Raw genomic sequence first — 19,689 nt, forward strand, 5'->3', positions numbered from 1 at the left:
AACAATAGCAGGCGGTGGGGGGGGATGGGGGGAGAAAGAGAACCGCTGGCTGCAGGTGGATATTCGAATGTCAATAGTCAGATCTGTTGTATGCAGGGACTCTTGGATAAGTTGGATCGAATCAATTGTCACTCCCGAATATCAAAGAATGATATGCCTTTGTCATCATTCTTCATGTCATGGGTCGACAGTATTTGTCTTCCCTGTCTGCTTAATTCCATTTTTCGAGTTATGGCCAACGATCAACACTTTAAAAACGACACGTGTGGATCAAGGGTAATTTAGTCGGGTTAGTCTCCGCTGGTTAGTGTGACCAGTCACTCCATTCTTTTGCCCCGATCAGGCCCCCTGGTGATCGGTTCAATGAGCATTCGAAGTTAGAAACAGACTAGTAAGTATTTAACTACCCCGAGTCTGGATGAGGCTCTTGCAAGTGACCTGCGTTGATCAAGATGATGCAGTGGTAGTCGCAGTCTACTCCAGCCATTCATACCAGGGGTGGCTCCAAGGCAAAGTGACGCCATTGCTTTCTTCTGTCTGACCTTGGATTAATACATTCTGCCAGGGTGGCATCAGCTATGCGGCCCTTGACAGAAAGCTTCAAGTTGGTGCAGAGAACAATCCAGACCTCCTCTCCTTGCTGGGGTCAGATTAGCCTCAAGCCTGAGATGTTGTGCGATGATGGGATCTGGTAGTAACAAAGAGGCCGGTGGGTCGATAATATATTCTCCTGCTCTCCTTGCGGCTTCTGTGCCACAAACGCCAGCCACCCGGTCCGTCGATATCGAGTCTTGACTTAGTTTAGGTACCAGACTCGCTAGCAAACCAAAGTTACACAAGTGTGTAGTACAAAATGACACTTGGATGTGGACAGTCGCTCATTCAATGATATCGAGGTTGATTATGAATAACTTATTGATATCTCAGTCATGATGATCTCTTAGGATAATATACAGGTCACCACACACGAGCGAGGCTCCAGGAGAATGGTCAGATCGGAATAGGTTCAAAGTAACTGAAACGCCTCTCAGGATCATATGTCTTCTTCAGCTCCTTCAGCTTTTCCAAGCGCCATTCCTCATAGCCATAAACCTGCTCAGGTGATTCATCGCCAAGAGCATAGTTAACGTATGCGTGCAGTTCCTCCCGACCGCTGCTCTCGACCATTATTCGCCTAAGTGCTTCGCCGGCCTCAACAGCCATGTGATCCAAGCTCGCGTTTGTACGGTACCCGATAAGGGGATAGGCGACTATATTGTCCTCCCTGTTAGGGTATGCTGTGGAATCTTCCGGGACGGCTTGGACGCCCTGCATCGGAAAGCCCTCAAGCAAGAACTCAGAAGTATTGAATGGCGAATTTTTCGCCGTGATCCTTGAAAAGACATCGTACGCCATGCGCTGCGCCGTCGCATTCCATTGGAGGAGTCCAGTTGGAAAATGGGTCGCGGACCAATTCCTTGCGGTACAATACACAGGATTGTTGAAATCGAACCGGGTCCACCTTGCAAGATCCCTGTATGTTCCGAGGCCGGAGCGGATAGAGATAGGATTGATACTGCGAAAAGCATCGGTAATACTGGGATCAACATATGTCACATTCTCCTGCATGATAGAGAGCTGTACCACGGGCTATGAATCGATCAGCATGCAACGGCCTGTGCTTGCTGACATCACAACTTACGTTCACAGCATCTATGCTGGCGTTTCGCAAAATAAAGCCCACAAGGACAACGGTAGGAGGTTGATGTGGAAGGAATCGATTCCATGTCTCAAAAAGACTTTCCACACTCTCACGGCCGTAGGTGTAGTCTTCGTGAGCCCAGAGACCTCGATCGGGAATATCATATATCTTTACAGTGGCTGAAGTGACAATCCCAAAGTTATGACCTGCGCCCTGTATGGCCCAAAAGAGGTCAGGATCAGGCTCGGAGGCCGAGACGTCGAGGATCTCTCCTTCTGCGGTCACAAGGTGCATTGAAATTAGTTGATCAGTGGCAAAGCCGTACTTCCCCTGTAGAACAGAGTGACCTGCTCCGAGGACCGGACCCACAAAACTAGTGCATTCACACAAGCCGGTTACTATAACAATCCGTCAGTCTGATAGTACGTACCTCTGCACACAGTAGAGCACATACCTGCATACTTCGCCTTTCTCCACAAGGCCTCTATGAGATGGCCAGTCAGGATACCGCCACCTATGGTAGCAGTATCACCGTCCTCTGAGACAAAGGTCCAGTCGAGTCTATGGAGCCAGATCTCGATACCATAATGAAAATTGGCCAAAGAGGCTGTAAATGCATGAGCACCGGATACAGCTAGGAAGGGTAATTTCTGATCGTTGGCATATTTGACCTGGCACTTCCTCAGCTTTAGTGTTATTGGTGGCGGAGGTGGAGCATACTGTTTCCTCGACGTCTCTTTCCGTAGCGACCTCAACAACAACGGTGAAACGAGGCTGAGCAAAAGTAGACCACCGATAGGTGGCCAACTCGAAGTCTGTGTTGTTTGGAAGAATGATTCTTGCACCCGGGGAGAGTCGAGGTTCGAGTTCGGCGGTAATGTTTGCCAATCCGATCGCAGCGACGAGGTTTCGTGTCAAAATTGTACATAGAAGGCCTAGTATGCAGGCTTTCCAATACGAAGACCACATGCTGGAGGCTGAGCAAAAGCAAATATAAAAAGACAAAGGGTATCAGATATACTCAGGAATGTGAATGGTCGTCTCCTTTTGGCCAGCCTGAATCGGAAGATTCATAAACCTGGACGAGAAAATCGACCTTGTAATCATGAAATTGCTGGTAAAGACATGAAGTGTTTCGAGCCATATTGGGCTCTGACGCTAGTATTTAAGTAGTGTTTGAAAGAAGGTGCAGATGGTGGATGTGAAGAGGAAAGAGCAAGACCATGAGGCATATAATTGAAGTATATTAGACACCTGATAGATTAGGTGTCAGTTACGAGCATGGAAGGATGAGCTATACCAATTTGGGTCAAGCCTCGCTTCGAACCTCGGTATAACTACCTAGTTGTTCTAGCTGTTATCTCCCAAAAGTCATCGCGAGGTACAGCATTGGCATCATGAATGGGAGAAATCTTGCAGAGAGACCTACCAGCGTATTCCGAAACTTACACTCTACCAAGCAGATGTCCGAACCATAGAGCGACGGACCGCGATTCAAGCAGTTGGCGACTGACACCCTCAGCCGAGGTCCCCTGAAAACCACATTTATCGCCCCACATCCCAATAGAATCACAAACCCAAAACACCTCCGCTCTCCGCATTCTTGACTCTACTCCATACCTCCATACCTCCATACCTCGATCCTCAGGCAACTTGACCTGAACAGGCCTCTCAAGCCTCTCCTGAGCAGCCAAATAACCAGCGACATCCATCCCATCACCTAAGCCACCCATCTCGCAAATCTACTTCCAACACTCCCTCCGAAATGTCTCCTACAACAACCACGGCAACTAAAAAGCGCCGCACGCGCAGCGACTACATCTTCCACCAAACGCACCAAACAAGATGGTAATTATAATAACGAACCAATCACCAAACACTACGCAACCCCCAATCTCCAAGCTACCTCTCTTTCACACGACAATACTAACAACCATCTCCCTGGGTGAAACCCACACAGGCACGACAACGACATGTACGCCCACCTCAACAACACAATCTACACCGTACTTTTCGACTCCATCATCAACACATACCTAATCACTCACTGCGGCATGAACCCCTTCAGCGCCAATAACCCCTCCGAACAGGATCGGGAAGTCACCACTACCCCCTCGACAACCCCCTCGACAACCCCCTCCACCCCCCAAATCGGCCTCATCATCTCCTCCCACTGCGACTACTTCGCCAGCGTCTCCTTCCCCGATACCCTCGACCTCGGTCTCCGAGTCAACAAACTGGGCCACTCAAGCGTGACCTACGAGGTCGGGGTGTTCCGACAGGGCGAGGAGGCCGTAAAGGTGGTAGGTGGGTATACGCATGTGTTTGTGGCGCGGGAGACGATGCGGCCGACGGCCGAGGGGATGGATGCGGCGGTGCGGAGGGGACTGGAGCGATTGCTTGTCCAGGGGGATAAGGAGGGCGCTGAGGAGGAGAAGGAGGAGGCGGATTCAACCAGGGATGGAAAGGGGAAAGGGAGGACGGGAACCATAAATGAACACCGGGTTGGGGCCCGGGAGAAGGCGAGGCTGTAAAGATAGATCTCTAGGTACCTATCGTATAGTATCTTCTTCGTTGACGGTTGTTTCTAGCGTTCATGTCCATCTCCAGATTCATCATGTGTGCTTGTTCTGTTCACATTGCAGTGTAGAATGAAAAGTAGGTTGGGTTGGTACTATCACTGACCGGTGTATTCACTGTCGGTTAGGTTGGGAGAAGCAATATGGCGAGGCTGGCTAAGTACTAAGCAAGCGGTGTGAACCCAGATACTGTAATCCCCCGTGGGTCAAAGCTCAAATCTTGCTTCAGGCTTCATGCCTCAGCATCATACTAGGCGAGAAGAGCACATGGGCAGGGTTTGATACACAATTGGACGTGAGCAGGCAGCATGGACTGCATCATCACTTGCGAAAGAGTGAAAGAGCAAAAGTCCGAGCGTCGACGGCAGGAATACTACTTGTATTAGTATCACATGCTTGGGGTCACCGCTGATCCTCTATGACATGTCTCATGCGTCCGTCATGCAGATCCTCGCTACAGCTTTCTTTATTTTACTTCGGATCCATACTCCGAGCCATGCGCCACAAAGATATTCGTTTAATCGTTTTCACCCCCGGTTGAATTCTGCCCATCGCACAGTTCTTAGGAAGTTAACTCCGAGACTCTCCATTTAAAAAGAAGAAAAAAAAAAAGAAAGAAACACAGAATCGATAGCAAACGAATAAAACAGTATCTATCCGGTTGTCTATAACCTGAACCCAAACGCCTTCGTCGCTGACTAAAGAGTGTCTCTACCCAAACCAAGCTGTAGTAGAGCCGTCCCAACAAGTTCGTAAGCGAGTTATGCGTGACACATGAAAAGAAAAAGCAGAAAGAAAAACCACGATCCGACAACAGAGAAAATCGAGACGCTAGAACGCTAGCTCAAAATAGCAAGAATCGTTCTGAATCGGTCGTGTACGGCCAACGCGCGCGCTGCAGAGACCAGCTGCAGACGCGACCCAGAATGCGATGGTCGAACATTCATGACAAACAGTCGATAACGGACCTCAGGTCAACTTGTTCGGCACGATGCTGGCCCGGGAAACGTTCGAGCTCTCTGGAAACAGTTCGCGACGCATGGTGCGCGCCTCCGAGTCGTAGTGCCATTTCTGATAAGGGCCCGGGATGAATTTGCCCTTAGCGTCCCAGCCGGCAACCCAGGTGTACCCGTCATCCAGGAGGAAGAAAAGGAGCCGTTCAGGTTTAGCTCCTTCATGGATGGTCACCGAGTGCCAGCGACAGCGCTCTTCCATCTCATGTTCGAAGATGTAACGGTGGAGAATGCGGCAGTAGACGAGGGGCACTGGTAGCTTCTCCTCGTGCTCATTGCCATCCTTGAGAATGAGATGCCATCCCCGACCAGGAATGTACTTGTAGATACCAGGAACAGGACTCTCCCAGTGTTCCTCTTTGTGAATAGACCCATGGATGCGTTCTCCACGCTGGAACCAGTACACGGGACAGAATGCTTTGCGAAGACAGATGAAGAGGTTGGGCGCCATTGTGACGTCTGAAGGGCTAGAGTCGCGACTGAAAGTGGAATGCGATGATCACAGATGATAATGATAAGTGGTATTGAAAACAATGAAGCGCGCTCGCTTGCTGGCGAAGGAACTCAAGTGAAAAGACGAGAAAAGTTGCGAGGAGCAACGCCGGGTTATTGAGAGAGGTGCATTGTGATATAAAGAGACAGAAACAGGAGAATCTGAAGATGAAGGGATCCCAAGGGGGAGAAGAAAGTGGGCAGCAATCGATGAAGATTGCCAAAGCTCTCGAGTGCCTCAGGAAAGGGGTCGGATTCGTCGACTGGTTTGATTGTCGACACGCTGTAAGGATGCGGTGTGCGATAGTAGAGATGAATGCACGGGTGCCTGTGAAGGATCTAGACCTGACGTGTGTAGGACAAGATGGATTGCTTTTTTCTTTTATTCCTCAGAAACAGTCGCAGGAAACCAGACTCGGTCTTGAATCGGGTTTGGGGGGCGGCTTTTATTGGCAATGAAACGGGATCGACAGGACAAGCCCAGCAAGAGGGGCCGTGAAATGACCTTAGAGCAGACGCGCAGAGTGATGCAGCGATCGACTGATGTATGGCGGATGCCCAGCTGAATACTGAGTATGGCTAGTGCTTCTTAGAAGCGCATGCTAGCAATCTTGCATCTGAGTGGACGGAAACAGCGAGATTCGCTTGCCGGAAGGATGCAGGTTGTTCCTATGCAAGAAGGGAAGGGTGAGGAATATAAAGAATAATAAGAAATGAAAAAAGAAAATGGCGAGTACGCCGAGAAGTGTGGCTTTTTTTTTCCCCCCCAAATTGAACGAGATGTGATGGTGTGAGACTATGAGTGGATGCCTGGGGGGCGGTCTGAGGTCAGCCCCAAATCCCACCCACTCTGCAATTGTTTGGTATTGTTAATTCTTTCTGAATTCAAGAATTTGCCAAGTGGGGATTGGACACTAAGCATCGAAACCCAAGGAAAAACTCTTCGAAGACACCGGGGCGAGAACATCGTCAGGTCAGGGAACCTTCCAGGGCAACAGCAAATTTTGCCCACTGAGAGAAAACGACGCGGGAGACTCCCGAGACCCACCAGGCCCACAAGAACTGATGCTGGGCCGCTTTGAGTGATTAAAGTTTTCTGCTGCACCTTCGTTGGTGGTTCTGGTGTGTGTTTGATATTCTCTATTCATACTTAAGACCCGGGGATATTGTCCCGATGTGAGATAGAACAAGTCAGGTTTGATTTCACGACGTGGTGGTGGTGATTGATGTTGGGTGGTGTGAAGAGTGTCTCTGTGCGGTGGAGCTGAGAAAACCGACCCAGTGGGTGGATATCTTCGTATAGGACTCATGATGGTGTCAACCCATCCCATCCATTCTCATCTGTCATCTGATGGCTGTACTGGTTGGTTACTCGGCCGTGGGATTAGTAAATGTCATCTCATCCAAACGAGAACGAAGAAGTGAAATGACAGTCCATGATGGCAATGACTCAATTCATCATCAATGATCAGAGCGCTCCTCTATCAGCGTCATCCTATGGTCCCCCGGAGTAACCCGTAGTGAATACACTTGATTTTAGCGTTTGCGACAAGACATCACAGGCCCTAGGGTCAAGGAACCTCTGGCCCTCATTCTTTGGCGGAAGGCCTCGCTCCCCACCCCCTACCTCACACACTTCCCTTGGCCTAAGTTATTACACTTTGGAGCATTTTTCGTGCATTGGACAACTGTCCGCCTGGTCGGCCAAGGGGAGGGTGAATCACAAGCACCCGAGCATATTTGTGCGTGGGTGCCATGCGAGTCTTTCTGTCAATCGGCCAATCTCGGAGAAAACCGTATAGCATATCGGGAGAAGCGACAACGGTCACCGCATGAGCCATGTAGGCAATAACCACTCGGGAAGACGAGAGGGCGGCGGCTATGCTGTCATGTCGCATCAATCACAGCGGCCCCGGTTATCTCGATTAGGTCCGGGCACAGTCATGGGTGGGAAGAGCTGGTGGTGGTGGTGAACGAACTGGCATCTGCAGTTGACAACAGAGCGATGATAACCGGGATTTGCGGAGTTGGCTCAGGCCTTCTCAGTCTTTTCCTAGTTTTACTCCCTTGACTGCAGTGAAGGGGGTGTCAGAACTTAGTTCGTGGGTTTCGGTGGAAAATGCGAGCGAGTCGAATGAGAGACTCAAGGGAGGGGAAGCACAAAGAGCCTCTTTGGCTCTTCGGCGCTCTGGCCAAGAGGTGCAGGTTGCACGGATCAGAACAGGCGATGCTGTCATCAGCCTCAGATCCTGACACGAGGAGCAAGAGGAGCAAAGGTAAGATGAGAAAGACAGGCAAGAAGGAAGGAGGGGCAGTGTAAAGTGTGAAGTGGGAAATCCCACGTTTGATGCAGAGTAAGTGAAGCAAGGAGGCTCCTTGTGATTAATACTCTGAGGGATCGAGGTTCCAGTCCCTTCTAATTTACACAGCCAGCCAGTCAGCCCTAACTTATTGTTTTTCTTTTCCTTCTTTCTTTTTCTTTTTTTTGTTAAGGCTGCATATGCGACTGCCTACACTTCCAGTGCGATGCATTATCCTCCAAGAGAGGAATCACGGGCCAAGACTGAGGTCTACATCACTTGACCAAAAGCCAGTACGCACATTCCAGACAAGTAGGACTGGGCCATGAGCCAAGAGTTATTCTTGAGAGATTATTATTTCAATTTGCTGTAAGTGAATGGCGTCATTTCATCAATGGTTATGTCTCGGTGCCCCATAACGTTGAGCCAACCGTTGAAACTTGACAGCCTCACGAAGAACCATTCCTTCGTTCAGCTGTCCTGTTTCTTTGCGAAATAACTCCTGCCATGGGGTCTGGCTTTCCGGCACTCCATACCCTCCTTTGGCCTCGAGTTCGTCGCGCCGTCTTTGCAGTTCCTCCGCGGAAACGAGGATATCGACTCGGCGTGTGTTGAGGTCGACACGCAGGCGATCGCCATCCTTCAAAATGGCCAGATTCCCTCCTGCAGCTGCCTCGGGGCTTGCGTTCAGGATCGATGGAGATCCGGAGGTACCCGATTGTCGCCCATCGCCAATGCAAGGGAGCGACTTGACTCCTTGTCTCAAAAGGTTCCCCGGAGGATGCATGTTCACCACTTCTGCTGCACCTGGATAACCGAGCGGTCCAGCCCCGCGCATTACCAGAATACTCTTGTCGGTAATCGGGGTTGCAGGATCCTCAAGCCGATGGTGGTAATCTTCAGGTCCGTCAAAAACCACCACCGCCCCTTCGAATGCATTACGATCATCGGGATTCTCCAAGAAGCTTTGCCGGAACTGGTCCGAGATCACACATGTCTTCATGATGGCAGACTCAAACAACGTGCCCCGTAGGTGAAGGAACCCGGCATCTTGAAGGATAGGTTTGTCAAAAGCCCGGATCGTCCGACGGTCCCAGGTGTGTTTCCCCCGCACATTCTCTGCTACTGTATGACCATTGCATGTGACAGCCCCTGCATTCAGCTTCCCTGCGTCGAGCAGTTCTGCCATGATCGCAGGCAGTCCACCTGCGCGGTAGTATTCTTCGCCCAGGAGCTCCCCCGCAGGTTGCATGTTCAGAAGGAGGGGAATATGGAACCCCAGATTATCCCAGTCATCAAGGGAAAGATCGACTCCGATGTGCTTTGCTATGGCATTGATGTGGATTGGGGCATTGGTGCTACCACCGATAGCTGTGTTGACCACGATTACATTCTCAAAAGCTTCTCGCGTCATGATGTCACTCGGTTTCCGATCGGAGTGAACCATCTCCACGATCCGTACACCCGTCTCATATGCACACTGACTTCGTTCGCGATATGGAGCAGGAATGGCGGCCGAGCCGGGCAGCGCCATACCCAAGGCTTCAGCCAGCGCATTCATTGTTGACGCTGTGCCCATTGTATTGCAGTGTCCTGCTGACGGAGTCCTGTTGCTCATTGGTGAGAAGACTTTTTCTTGCCTAAGATGCTAGTACATACCCTCGAGAGATATAGTCCACAAATTCTTCCGTGTTTATCTCGCCAGCGGCATACTTCTCCCTGCCCTTCCAGACCACCATCCCAGAACCCGCCAGCTCGTTCTTAACATAGCCGTTGAGCATTGGGCCAACATTCATACAGATAGCTGGAATATTCTTCATCAACGAGTCAGCAAACTGTAATTCCTCTCCAAGGGTGCTCCACGTGCTGACGTACCACAGTAGCAGCCGCCATCAAGCAAGCCGGGGTTGTCTTGTCACATCCCGTGAGCATGACCACTCCGTCCAAAAAGTACCCGTGCAGAACCTCCACCAGACTCAGATACGACAAGTTGCGATCAATACACGCCGTTGGCCGTCGACTCGTCTCCTGAATGGGATGAGTAGGGAACTCAAACGCGATGCCGCCCGCCGATCTGATCCCCTCCCGAACCCGCTTTGCGAGTTCCAGATGATGTCGATTGCAGGGGGCCAGGTCCGACCCTGTCTGCGCGATTCCAATGATGGGCTTGCCGGACATCAGTTCTTCCCGGGTCATCCCGTAGTTGAGATATCGCTCGATGTACAGCGCCATCATGCCCGGGTCCTCTTCGCATCGGAACCAGTCCGCGGAGCGCAGTCGCCGACCCCGCTTGGGGCCAGATGCACCGCTGCTCTTAGCCATCGTGGCTAACGTCTTCTCCAGCTCCATAGTCCGCTTGCGGAGCGCCAGCAGCTCGGATTCGCAGTCTTCGATGTTGACGGGGGGTGGGGGTGTGCCATTTTGGGCGCTGCAGGAGCAGCCTTCACAGGTCGATTGGGACCCACACGGCATCGTTGTGGATTGTGAAGAGAAAGGTGTAGTAGATTGGATTTCTTTGACGAGTTAATGCTATACAATATATCGACATATCATACTTATAGATGTAGACACGGGATAGATGAAAAGCCCAGCCGAGACTTACCCGTGATTTCAGTCGGAGAGTCCCCGAAGTACACAGTTGCCGAATGGCCTCGGGCCAGATTCGCCGGCTTGTAAAAGCGACAGAGAGGTAGTACTAACTTTAGACAAAGTGGTAGATAAGCCCGCGTGCGGGGATGAGCTTCGGCTGGATTTCGGGAAAGGAAGAATTGAAAAGCAGAATCATCCCGGGAAGAGGGAAGGGATGCTATTTAAACCAATACTATTCAAAATGAGACACGACTTGGGCAGAACCACAAACGAAGTGTCGGAATAAAGGGACGAGAGGTACGGGGTGGATTTGGGGAAATGCGATCGCGTGGTTTGCCGTCATTGACTTCTGGGATTTTTACCCCACGCTATCCCGGATTCTGGGCGGATCGGAGAGTGGGGGTTTTTCTTGTCGACTCGGACGAGTCTTTTAGTTGACAGTGACTAAATACCAGTCAGTGATGGTGGCATCCCACGTTTACCCCGTGGAGTGATACCTTGAAACTAAGCTATGACGCTATCTCATAGAGCACAACTCGTCTAACCGAAAAATCATCAAATGGTTCTTTTCATTCATGTATACATCATGGGAGGTCATTCCTAAAACGCCCATGATGCCAGAGAAGAGCTGGGTCTAAAACATCATAGCCAGCAAAGTCTATCGCCATCATTCATATAATGAACCCAACAAATAGGTATCGAGGTTCAACCAAATGTAATAAAGATAATTTTGTCAAAAAAAAAAAATGAAAGGCGGAAAATGCATCCATATCCCGGTCAAATGGCAGCAATTACTGGGTCGTGCATTGAGCGGTTTCTCCCCCCTCATCATCATCGTCTTCCCAGGCGTTTCCTCCCTCCGGGTCCTGGGCTCCGAAATCTTCAATATTTCCCTTGGGGTCATACTCGACCTCATCCACCGTGTCGGCGGGAATAGGAGCATCCGGCTTGGGCAACATCTGCCTAATCTGCTCCAGAACCGCCGGCGTGGGCTTCCACGTTTCATCGGGGAACTTGATGTTGACAATCAGGTACAGGTCACCACGAGCGTCACCACGCTTGACCGGCATTCCTTCCCCAGGCACCTTCAAAACCTGGTTAGGGGACAGCACTTGGCCAGGAGCCTTGGGGTGCTTCAGTTCAATCCCGCGGCCGTCGAGATGCTTGATCACTACGCGTGAGAAACCAGTCAAGGCCTCCGCCAGCGTGACATCAATCTCCGCGGTCAAATCAGGACCAGCTCTCTTGAAAACCGGGTGTTCCTCTTCGACCAAGTGGAAGATAATGTCTCCCGGTTCCTGACCTGGCACCTCATCGGCCTCACCCTCCAAGATAATCTTATCTCCCTCCCTGACGCGAACGTTAGCCCTCATCCCGAGATATTTAGGGCTACATGCACTTACCTCGCCCCGCGAGGGATGTAGATCTCCAACAACTTCTTCGCTTCGGTCGTCTTCTGCCCCTTGCACTTCTTGCATTTGTCCTTGTCGCTGAAGAACTCACCCTGACCCTTACACGTAGAGCAGGTCACCATAGTTGGGGACAGGAATTGACCCATGGGTCGCAAAATCTGCTTGACACCTGAACACCACAGCTATTAGCTCATAACCATTTCGTGAGTTTTTTTTTGACCACGGGCATGCATACCGTGTCCGTCGCAAGTGGCGCATTTCTTGGCCGTAGCCCTCTCCTTGCCGCCCTTACCCCGGCAGTGAGAACAGATGACGTTCTTGGTGCTAGAGAACTTGACTGTCTTGCCCTTGTAGAGATCTTCCAAGCTGACTTCATACTTCTGCTCCTCGTTCGGGCTCTTGCGGGGCTTGCGCGCCTGAGGTCCGCCAGGCATGCCGCCCATGCCACCCATGCCACCCATGCCGCCCATGCCGCCGAACATCTGCGCGAGGATATCATCGAGGTCCGGGCCCGCCCCCATTCCCGGCTCACCGGAACCGTTGAACGCACTCATGCCATGAGTGTCGTAGATATGGCGCTTCTCTTCATCGTAGAGGATATCGTAGGCTTCCTGGACAGCCTTGAACCGGATTTCTGCGGCTTCTCGCTCGGCTTCAGGGACCTTGTCCGGGTGGCTGGCGAGTGCGGCCTATTTGTTGGAGAAACAACGATCAGAGTTGGTCAAGAAAAGTGAAGTATTAAGGCATTTTCCCACCTTGCGATAAGCCTTGCGAATCTCTTCCTTGCTGGCACTGCTGGAAATTTCGAGGACCTCTGCAGAACCACGTTAGAGAAACTTCGGTCGCTAGTCGACGATTCTCGCCGCAGCGCAATGCAATTTCAGTGACTCTTACCATAGAGATCGATCTCGACTTTTGAAGACACTGCAGGATGTCAGTATCGCGTTCTTCAAGCAGCAACGAAAATTTCCTGGGAAACATACTGGCAGGCGGTGACGGGTAATCCCGACTACTGAACAGAACAGAAGAACAAAAAGTAAAGGGTATCAATCGAAGAAAGGAGAGACACAAAACACGACAAGCGAAGTTGATTTGAACACAGCCCCGAGCAGAAAAAGATGAGCCGTGGCAGAGGAGATCTCGTCTTTGGGATGAAAGACAGCCAAAGACGACGGGGTGGAAAAACAACGACTGGTAGCTGGGCTTGTGATAATAATTTCCAATTGCCGCTGAGGGGGGCCAATCACATGCCCGGCATTTACGTCTCCGCCTTTTTCGCGCTGTCGGAATTAATTTTACCTCCGCCCGATCGTTTGCTGTTGCTTTCGCATTTCACTCACACTCCTGTCTGTGTAGTCATTGCCTCTATCCTGTCTCCTTGCGTATTCCGCTCGCTTTCCGGGGAATAGGAATTTCTCCTTTAGAATGATGAGACGACCTATCCCCAACCTCCGCGCTCGACAAACGTGGATCTGCACGCAATGCCGCGCTGGTTACTCCTCCGTCGCCGCACCCGGCTCCAAGCTCCGCATGGGCAATCACAACAGGAAGACCAATCTGCCCGACGGCCCTGCTAGAACTCGTTTTGCGCCTTCGCCCACCGGCTATCTCCATCTGGGATCCCTTCGGACCGCACTGTTTAATTACTTGTTGGCGAAACGTACCGGCGGCCAGTTCCTGCTCCGCATTGAAGATACCGACCAGGTTCGAAGCTCGATCCATCCGTCTATCATAAGCGCTGTGGGCTGAACGGCGGATGCAATCTAGAAACGCACGATTCCGGGAGCCGAACAGAGGCTGTATGATGACCTTCGCTGGGCTGGGTTACAATGGGACGAAGGTCAGCACTCGTGCCCTGTAGGTCTCGCTGTCATGCGATGCGTACTGACGGCAGACGGAAAACAATAGGTCCGATCGTGGGGGGTCCGTATGGCCCTTATAGGCAGGTGAGTTACTCTCTGGTCGTGTCCTTGGAATGGTGTCTCATGTCTGTGGCAGTCTGAACGCACAGAGACCTATCGCAAGCACACCCACGAACTCATCGACAACGGCCACGCGTATCGCTGCTTCTGTTCCGCAGAGCGACTGGACGCACACGCGAGACACCGCAGCGAAGCTGGACTTGCGCCCGGTTACGATCGCAGATGCGCCGAGATTTCCGCCGCAGAATCTGCAGAGAGGGCACACAAGGGCGAGGCGCATGTTGTTCGGTTGAAGGTGGAAGGATATCCCATGTTTTATGACATTGTCTACGGCAAGACGGGCCAGAACCGGCCGAACACCAAGCTGGATCTCATTGAGCGCGTCTATGACGATCCAATTCTGCTCAAGTCGGATGGGCATCCGACATATCACCTGGCAAACGTGGTGGATGATCATCTCATGGAAATCACGCATGTCATCCGTGGCACGGTAAGCTACCCTGGCCGCCACGCCATGCCTTACACCAGAATCTAACAGCGAGACAAACAAGGAATGGATGGCCTCTACCCCGCTGCACGTCGCGCTCTACAACGCCTTCAAGTGGACACCGCCTCAATTCGGACATGTGCCTCTCCTCGTCGACAAATCCGGGCAGAAGCTCAGCAAGCGCAACGCCGATATCGACCTCACTTTCTTCAAAGACACACAGAGCATCTTCGCTGCGACGCTGGTGAACTTTGCCGCCCTTCTCGGCTGGTCACACACCCAGAAGTCAGACGTTTTCAACCTCGAGGAACTGGAACAACTCGTAAACGTCCCCCCATTCCCATCAACACACACACACACACACACACACACACACACACCCCCACACCCATACCCATACATACATACAACGAACTAACCTCTCAAACCCTACCAGTTCAACCTCAAAATCACCCGCGGCAACACCGTCGTCGCCTTCGAGAAGCTATGGTTCCTCCAGAAAGCGCACGCGCAGCGCTTCGCCTCTGCTCCAGAAAGTCCCGAACTCCAGGACATGGTGCACAAACTCACCACCACCGTCGAAGCCACCTACTCCAAGGAGCAACTGTATGTTCAGAGCGCCCCCAATCCCAGACGCACCCCCTTCCAAACCACCGTTTTTTATTCACACAAACTAACAAATTTGCAGCGCCCAAATCCTCAACACCCGCACCCTCCCATCCTACATCACCCCGCTCCTCCAAGCCGACGCCAAGTCCTACACCACACCAGAGGACTTCCTCTCTCGGAACCAGACCTTCTTTCAAACAGCCGCAACCCTGACCCGCCCCGCATACACGCCCGCCTCTTCCCCTCCCTCCTCCCCATCCGCTACGAACCCACCGACCACCACCGCAGCCGTCCCGCTCTCCAGCCTCCACACCGCCGCCACAGCCCTCACCCTCGTGCCCCCAAGCCACTGGACGCTAGACACCCACCGCGCCAACATCGCCGCTTACGACGGCGCCTCCGCTGTCCTTGAATCTCCCTCAGCCTCAGCCTCAGCTGGAGGACGACCATTGGAGCAGGAGGGGCAGCAATCACCCGCAGAGCTCGAAGCCGCTCGCAAGGCGGCCGATAAGCTCTTCAAGAAGGAACTTTACCATTACCTGCGCTGGGCGCTGTCGGGCGGGGCCCCCGGGCCCGGGATCCCGGAGACGATGGTCATTCTGGGCCGGGAGCAGACGGTGCGCCGGTTGCAGGATGCCAAGGCGTTGACGCTGGAGATGGTGCCTAACCGGGGCGTGAAGCGGTATAAGGGCCCGCAGGAGAGTGCGGCAGCTGCAGAGAAGTCGAAAGATATTTCGTGGATGGGGTCGCTTGCGCCGAAGAGGGCTTGAGATGGGGCTGGCTGCTTTCGCTGCTTTCGCTGCTTTGGCTGCTTTTGAGTAAAAAAAAAGGGGGAATCGTGTACGATAGACATGTCTCTGGTGTAATAATATCCTCGTTTTCTCTTGTCTCATGTGCACGACGTGACTATACCTGCATATTGCATTTACAAGGAAGAATTGAATGTCGAGATAAATTCATGTATAAATGTACTCAAGGCTGAGACGACACGAGATCAATTAAACGCTGATATCACAACCAATTCAAGCAGCAGGAAGAGAAAACAGAGTGCATGTCAAATGTCGTGTACACGATATCACATTAAACAAGCAAGACAGCCACACCAAGAAGATTATGGAAAAGAAGAGAAATGGGCAAGGAAGGAGAGAGAGACAAAGAGGCTGGACTCGCGATGTATAGGAGCACCAGAACGTCGTTGAGACTTCTTGAGTCGAATTCGAGGAAGTCACTGGGAAGTCGTGTTAGTGTCACAAAAGAAGACAGATTCCCAGCCTCGACTGCACTCTGTAAGCGAAGGTTGCCGCTGGAGTTTTCAGACAAAAGTAAACGAGACCATAGTACATGAAGTCGAGCCGCTTGCTCGGGTGATGATAAGCGTATTTTGAGGTTGCAACATGTAACGCATCCAAGTCATGTCGTTCGTGGTTTTTAGCTTTTTCGTTTTTCGAAGTCTCGAACCGGTAGGGACTGGGACCTAGATCACGTAGTGAGGTAGGTCGGTTGATTGGCGTCGCAGATGGTCTGGACGCCACGAATAAACAAGCTGAAGCAAGCAATGACGACAATGGCATAACAGCGTGGTATAATCTTGACAATTTCAACATAGAAGAATAGAAGCGTTGAGCAACGCTTGATTACGTTGCCTCTGGAAAGGGCATGGAAGCTCAAGCAGGACACTGCCGGCATGGATCGGCAGGGAACAGGCGGTTATCAGAGAGAGCTGATCACCGTGCTCTAGGCCCAGAAAACTGGGAGTCGGAAGTAGAGTAAGTAAAGCACCCTCAGATGCTTCAATAGGGCTCCAGGTTGTCCGTCCACTCATCATCACATTCCCCTGCATGCATCATCTGTCCGTGCTGCATGTCGGCGGGCTCGTCAGGACTGACACTCCGAATGCCCTTGGCTTTTTTCCCTCCCAGAGAAAGAACGGAGGGCTCCTCGGGAGCCAACAGGCGTTTCCCGTGAGCCGCCCGAAGTTTAGCGTAATAGATATCGCTAGCATCAGCTTCCGAGTCAGTGCCAGAATCGAACGTCTCCCAGTTTTCCGACTCGGTGTTTGCCGAGATGACGGTTGACGTATTAGAGACTTGTCTGGGTGCCGGAGCCGGAGGTGGAGCTGCGCGCTGCAGATAGGGATTGGGTTTGGGAAACGCCTGCATGGAAGAGGATAACGATGAGACTGATGAAAGAGATGACTTTGAAAACCCGGTAGATCGATGAGAGAACGCAGACGAGCTGACAAAAGAGCGCTGGTGACGGTCATCATACACGTCTTCAGGGCTCACGGGTCGCACCAATGAATTCGACAATGCGCTGGCGCTCCGCGGAGGGTCAAAGAGGTAAGACATCCGCTCCTCTCGTGATTCACCACCAGTCAATGCCCGCATTCGAGGTGGAGGTGGACGCGGCGCTGGGATTTTGCCATTGATTGTGCTCGAAGAATACGCCCCAGGAACCGCGCGCCGTTGGGGGGAATTGTTGGCATGGGGCATATTACTGAGTGGCACTCGGGCCGGGATTTTAGAGGGAGACTTGTTGCCCGCTCTAGAAGGCGCTCTCGACGGACCGATGGTGTTATACTTGGTTGGAGGATGATTGCCGGTGGGCGTCTTGCTTGCAGAGCGCGGGGGTGGGGCCCCCCTCATGACACTGGCCGGGCGCGATGGTGGCTGCATCTGGCCAGTGCTTCGCTTGGTGGCACTAGCGGGGGCAGCGCAGGGAGTCTTGGACCGTGTGGGAGGTCTGGTGACGACTGGGGTGAGCTTCTCCAAGTATCTTTCGCCGTGGATGAGGAATGGCCGGCCGTATTCTTCTTCCCATCTCTCCAGCTCTTTCCTGAGATCCACCTCAACCTTGGGCAGTTCTTTCGCAATTCTCTTTCTCATCTTCTCTTCTCTTAGTAACTTGCCTGGGTCGCGCCTTTCACCCTTCGCCCCACGCGCCATGAGACGGGAGGCGTCTTGACTAGATATAGCCAAAGCCTCCCGTTCGGCCAAGAGCTCGCGATGCTTGTCAATGAGCGCCAGAGCTGGCGCGCGCTGTGCCTTCAGGGTTTCCAGTCGTGCAATCTCGCCTTCGTGGGCTTCAAGCAGGGCATCACTGAACACGTCGGAGAAAGCTGGAGTGAAGTCGATCATCTCTTCTTCCGAGAAGTATAGTGCATCCCACAGCTCCTGCAACCGGACTCGGGCATCCTCAACGAAGAGATGCAGGTTTTGGCTTTTGAGTTCGTTCAGACGACCTAGTTCTTCTTCGAACTCGTTGATCGTCCGAAGTCCACAGCCACGGTTTGCGGCCAGAAACTCCTTTCTATCGCTCTCATCAATCCCGAATCGTACCCAGAGCGCTTCCACCGCGGTCCTGAGGTCCTTCAGCTTACGCTCCCGACCTCTCTTCTCTTCCAGCAGCTTTTCGCGCTTTGCTTTCAGGTTGTTCAGATCGGACTCATGAAGACCTAGCTGCTCAGGTGCCTCCCGATAGAACTTGACAATGTTTGTGTCCGTTTGTACCTGGGGGGTGCCAAGCTCGGCCCACAACTTGATGATTTCCTCGCACGTGGTCTTGACAAATCCGAGGCGGCGATGGTATTCTTCGTAGACTCTCGTAAATTCGTCGTCCAAAGCGGTAACATATGACGGGGACAGATCGAAACTAGGCGAGATCGTGGTGCCAGGGGCCGTCGGCGGCAGTTCGATGGTGACGAATGTTTCTTCAAGATGCGACGCGTAGGATTCGAGGGCCTCCACCAGCTCTTTGTACCCCAGTCCGTCAGCTTTCTTTCACTGTTTGCGCGCAATCCAACATCCAAGAGCCAGAGCGACAAAAACTTACTTCTGACCTGCTCGAAGCGCTCATTATGCAATTTACTCAACGCGCCGTGTTCCTCGCGCAAGAAAGCCAAACAACGGTTGAGCGGGTAGCTGATGCGCAAGGCATTGTGATCGAGCTGATACTGTCCATTGGCTTTCTCGTCCACCAGCGAATGTTCCATATGTTGAATCGCGGTGATCAGTCGCTGCGCCTCTTCTTCCATCTCCTTCTTCTCACTGATGTTTGTAGCAAAGAAGATTTAGCCGCCCATTCTTGGCACCAGATGTCTTTTCGGGGTTCACAAATGATTTTCCTTCCAATGGCGCAGTGTGTATAACTTACGTGTCCACGAGTTTGAGATGGTTGCTGAGCGTTTCGGACAACGCACTGAAGAGCTACATGAGAAGAAAAACCAAGAAGCGTCAGTATGCGAACAATTTTTGACTGGAGGAGGTAGTAGATGCGGGCGCCATTGGGGGGTGGGGATGTAAACAAACCTCTGCTTCACGCGCGTCGCGCTCGTGACTTGGAACACCAATGTCATCAAAGATGCCATGTAGTTCGGAGACGATGGTGTTGACCTGGGTGGTCAAGTAGCTGGTATCGACCGCCATCGTGGTGGATTCGAGGTCCGCCTCAGCCCAGGTGGATCGGGGGATGTGCAAGCGCCGGGTATGAAGTTTGCTTTAGAGGGAATGCGATTGCACGCGCAACCCACTTGGACGAGCCGATCGCCTTGGAGCGAACGCGGTCCACACCGTCATATAAGATCTGCGGGCGACAATGCGCCTTCAC

General features: G+C 52.1%; 7 protein-coding genes across 7 annotated transcripts; 2 read left to right on the forward strand and 5 right to left on the reverse strand.

Annotated features, from left to right (window-relative positions):
- Positions 1-957: 957 nt before the first annotated feature.
- Positions 958-2,843, reverse strand: BP01DRAFT_327388 (putative FAD-dependent oxygenase). The gene is made up of 4 exons (XM_025572910.1): positions 2,402-2,843; positions 2,136-2,352; positions 1,682-2,079; positions 958-1,629 (listed from the first exon to the last, which is right to left on the reverse strand). The coding sequence occupies exons 1-4, from the start codon at positions 2,648-2,650 to the stop codon at positions 991-993; spliced, it is 1,503 nt and encodes a 500-aa protein (XP_025427600.1). The 5' UTR covers positions 2,651-2,843; the 3' UTR covers positions 958-990.
- A 433-nt stretch (positions 2,844-3,276) lies between these two features.
- Positions 3,277-4,230, forward strand: BP01DRAFT_360271 (acyl-CoA thioesterase). The gene is made up of 2 exons (XM_025575882.1): positions 3,277-3,529; positions 3,642-4,230. Exons 1-2 carry the CDS (start codon positions 3,447-3,449, stop codon positions 4,213-4,215), a joined length of 657 nt encoding a protein of 218 aa, XP_025427601.1. The 5' UTR covers positions 3,277-3,446; the 3' UTR covers positions 4,216-4,230.
- A 999-nt stretch (positions 4,231-5,229) lies between these two features.
- BP01DRAFT_368940 (uncharacterized protein) lies at positions 5,230-5,724 on the reverse strand (the record flags this gene model as incomplete). The annotated part of the gene is made up of 1 exon (XM_025576526.1): positions 5,230-5,724. The coding sequence occupies one exon, from the start codon at positions 5,722-5,724 to the stop codon at positions 5,230-5,232; it is 495 nt and encodes a 164-aa protein (XP_025427602.1).
- Positions 5,725-8,211: 2,487 nt separating this feature from the next.
- BP01DRAFT_360275 (IlvD/Edd family dehydratase) lies at positions 8,212-11,021 on the reverse strand. Its single transcript, XM_025575883.1, has 4 exons — positions 10,668-11,021; positions 9,941-10,578; positions 9,725-9,879; positions 8,212-9,672 (listed from the first exon to the last, which is right to left on the reverse strand). Exons 2-4 carry the CDS (start codon positions 10,535-10,537, stop codon positions 8,457-8,459), a joined length of 1,968 nt encoding a protein of 655 aa, XP_025427603.1. The 5' UTR covers positions 10,538-10,578; positions 10,668-11,021; the 3' UTR covers positions 8,212-8,456.
- A 368-nt stretch (positions 11,022-11,389) lies between these two features.
- Positions 11,390-13,234, reverse strand: BP01DRAFT_348815 (putative DnaJ domain protein (Mas5)). The gene is made up of 6 exons (XM_025573733.1): positions 13,050-13,234; positions 12,961-12,990; positions 12,822-12,880; positions 12,302-12,755; positions 12,058-12,235; positions 11,390-12,004 (listed from the first exon to the last, which is right to left on the reverse strand). Coding segments are annotated over exons 1-6 (1,281 nt in total). The 5' UTR covers positions 13,051-13,234; the 3' UTR covers positions 11,390-11,445.
- Positions 13,235-13,417: 183 nt separating this feature from the next.
- BP01DRAFT_348819 (glutamate--tRNA ligase MSE1) lies at positions 13,418-15,948 on the forward strand. Its single transcript, XM_025573734.1, has 7 exons — positions 13,418-13,770; positions 13,834-13,906; positions 13,975-14,012; positions 14,065-14,478; positions 14,540-14,797; positions 14,912-15,081; positions 15,164-15,948. The coding sequence occupies exons 1-7, from the start codon at positions 13,492-13,494 to the stop codon at positions 15,852-15,854; spliced, it is 1,923 nt and encodes a 640-aa protein (XP_025427605.1). The 5' UTR covers positions 13,418-13,491; the 3' UTR covers positions 15,855-15,948.
- Positions 15,949-16,781: 833 nt separating this feature from the next.
- On the reverse strand, positions 16,782-19,600 carry BP01DRAFT_165578 (putative microtubule associated protein (Ase1)). Its single transcript, XM_025570734.1, has 4 exons — positions 19,392-19,600; positions 19,237-19,289; positions 18,916-19,130; positions 16,782-18,835 (listed from the first exon to the last, which is right to left on the reverse strand). Exons 1-4 carry the CDS (start codon positions 19,506-19,508, stop codon positions 16,875-16,877), a joined length of 2,346 nt encoding a protein of 781 aa, XP_025427606.1. The 5' UTR covers positions 19,509-19,600; the 3' UTR covers positions 16,782-16,874.
- Positions 19,601-19,689: the final 89 nt, after the last annotated feature.

This window comes from Aspergillus saccharolyticus (assembly GCF_003184585.1).
Source record: "Aspergillus saccharolyticus JOP 1030-1 unplaced genomic scaffold BP01scaffold_45, whole genome shotgun sequence".
Classification (NCBI taxonomy): Eukaryota; Fungi; Ascomycota; class Eurotiomycetes; order Eurotiales; family Aspergillaceae; genus Aspergillus; species Aspergillus saccharolyticus.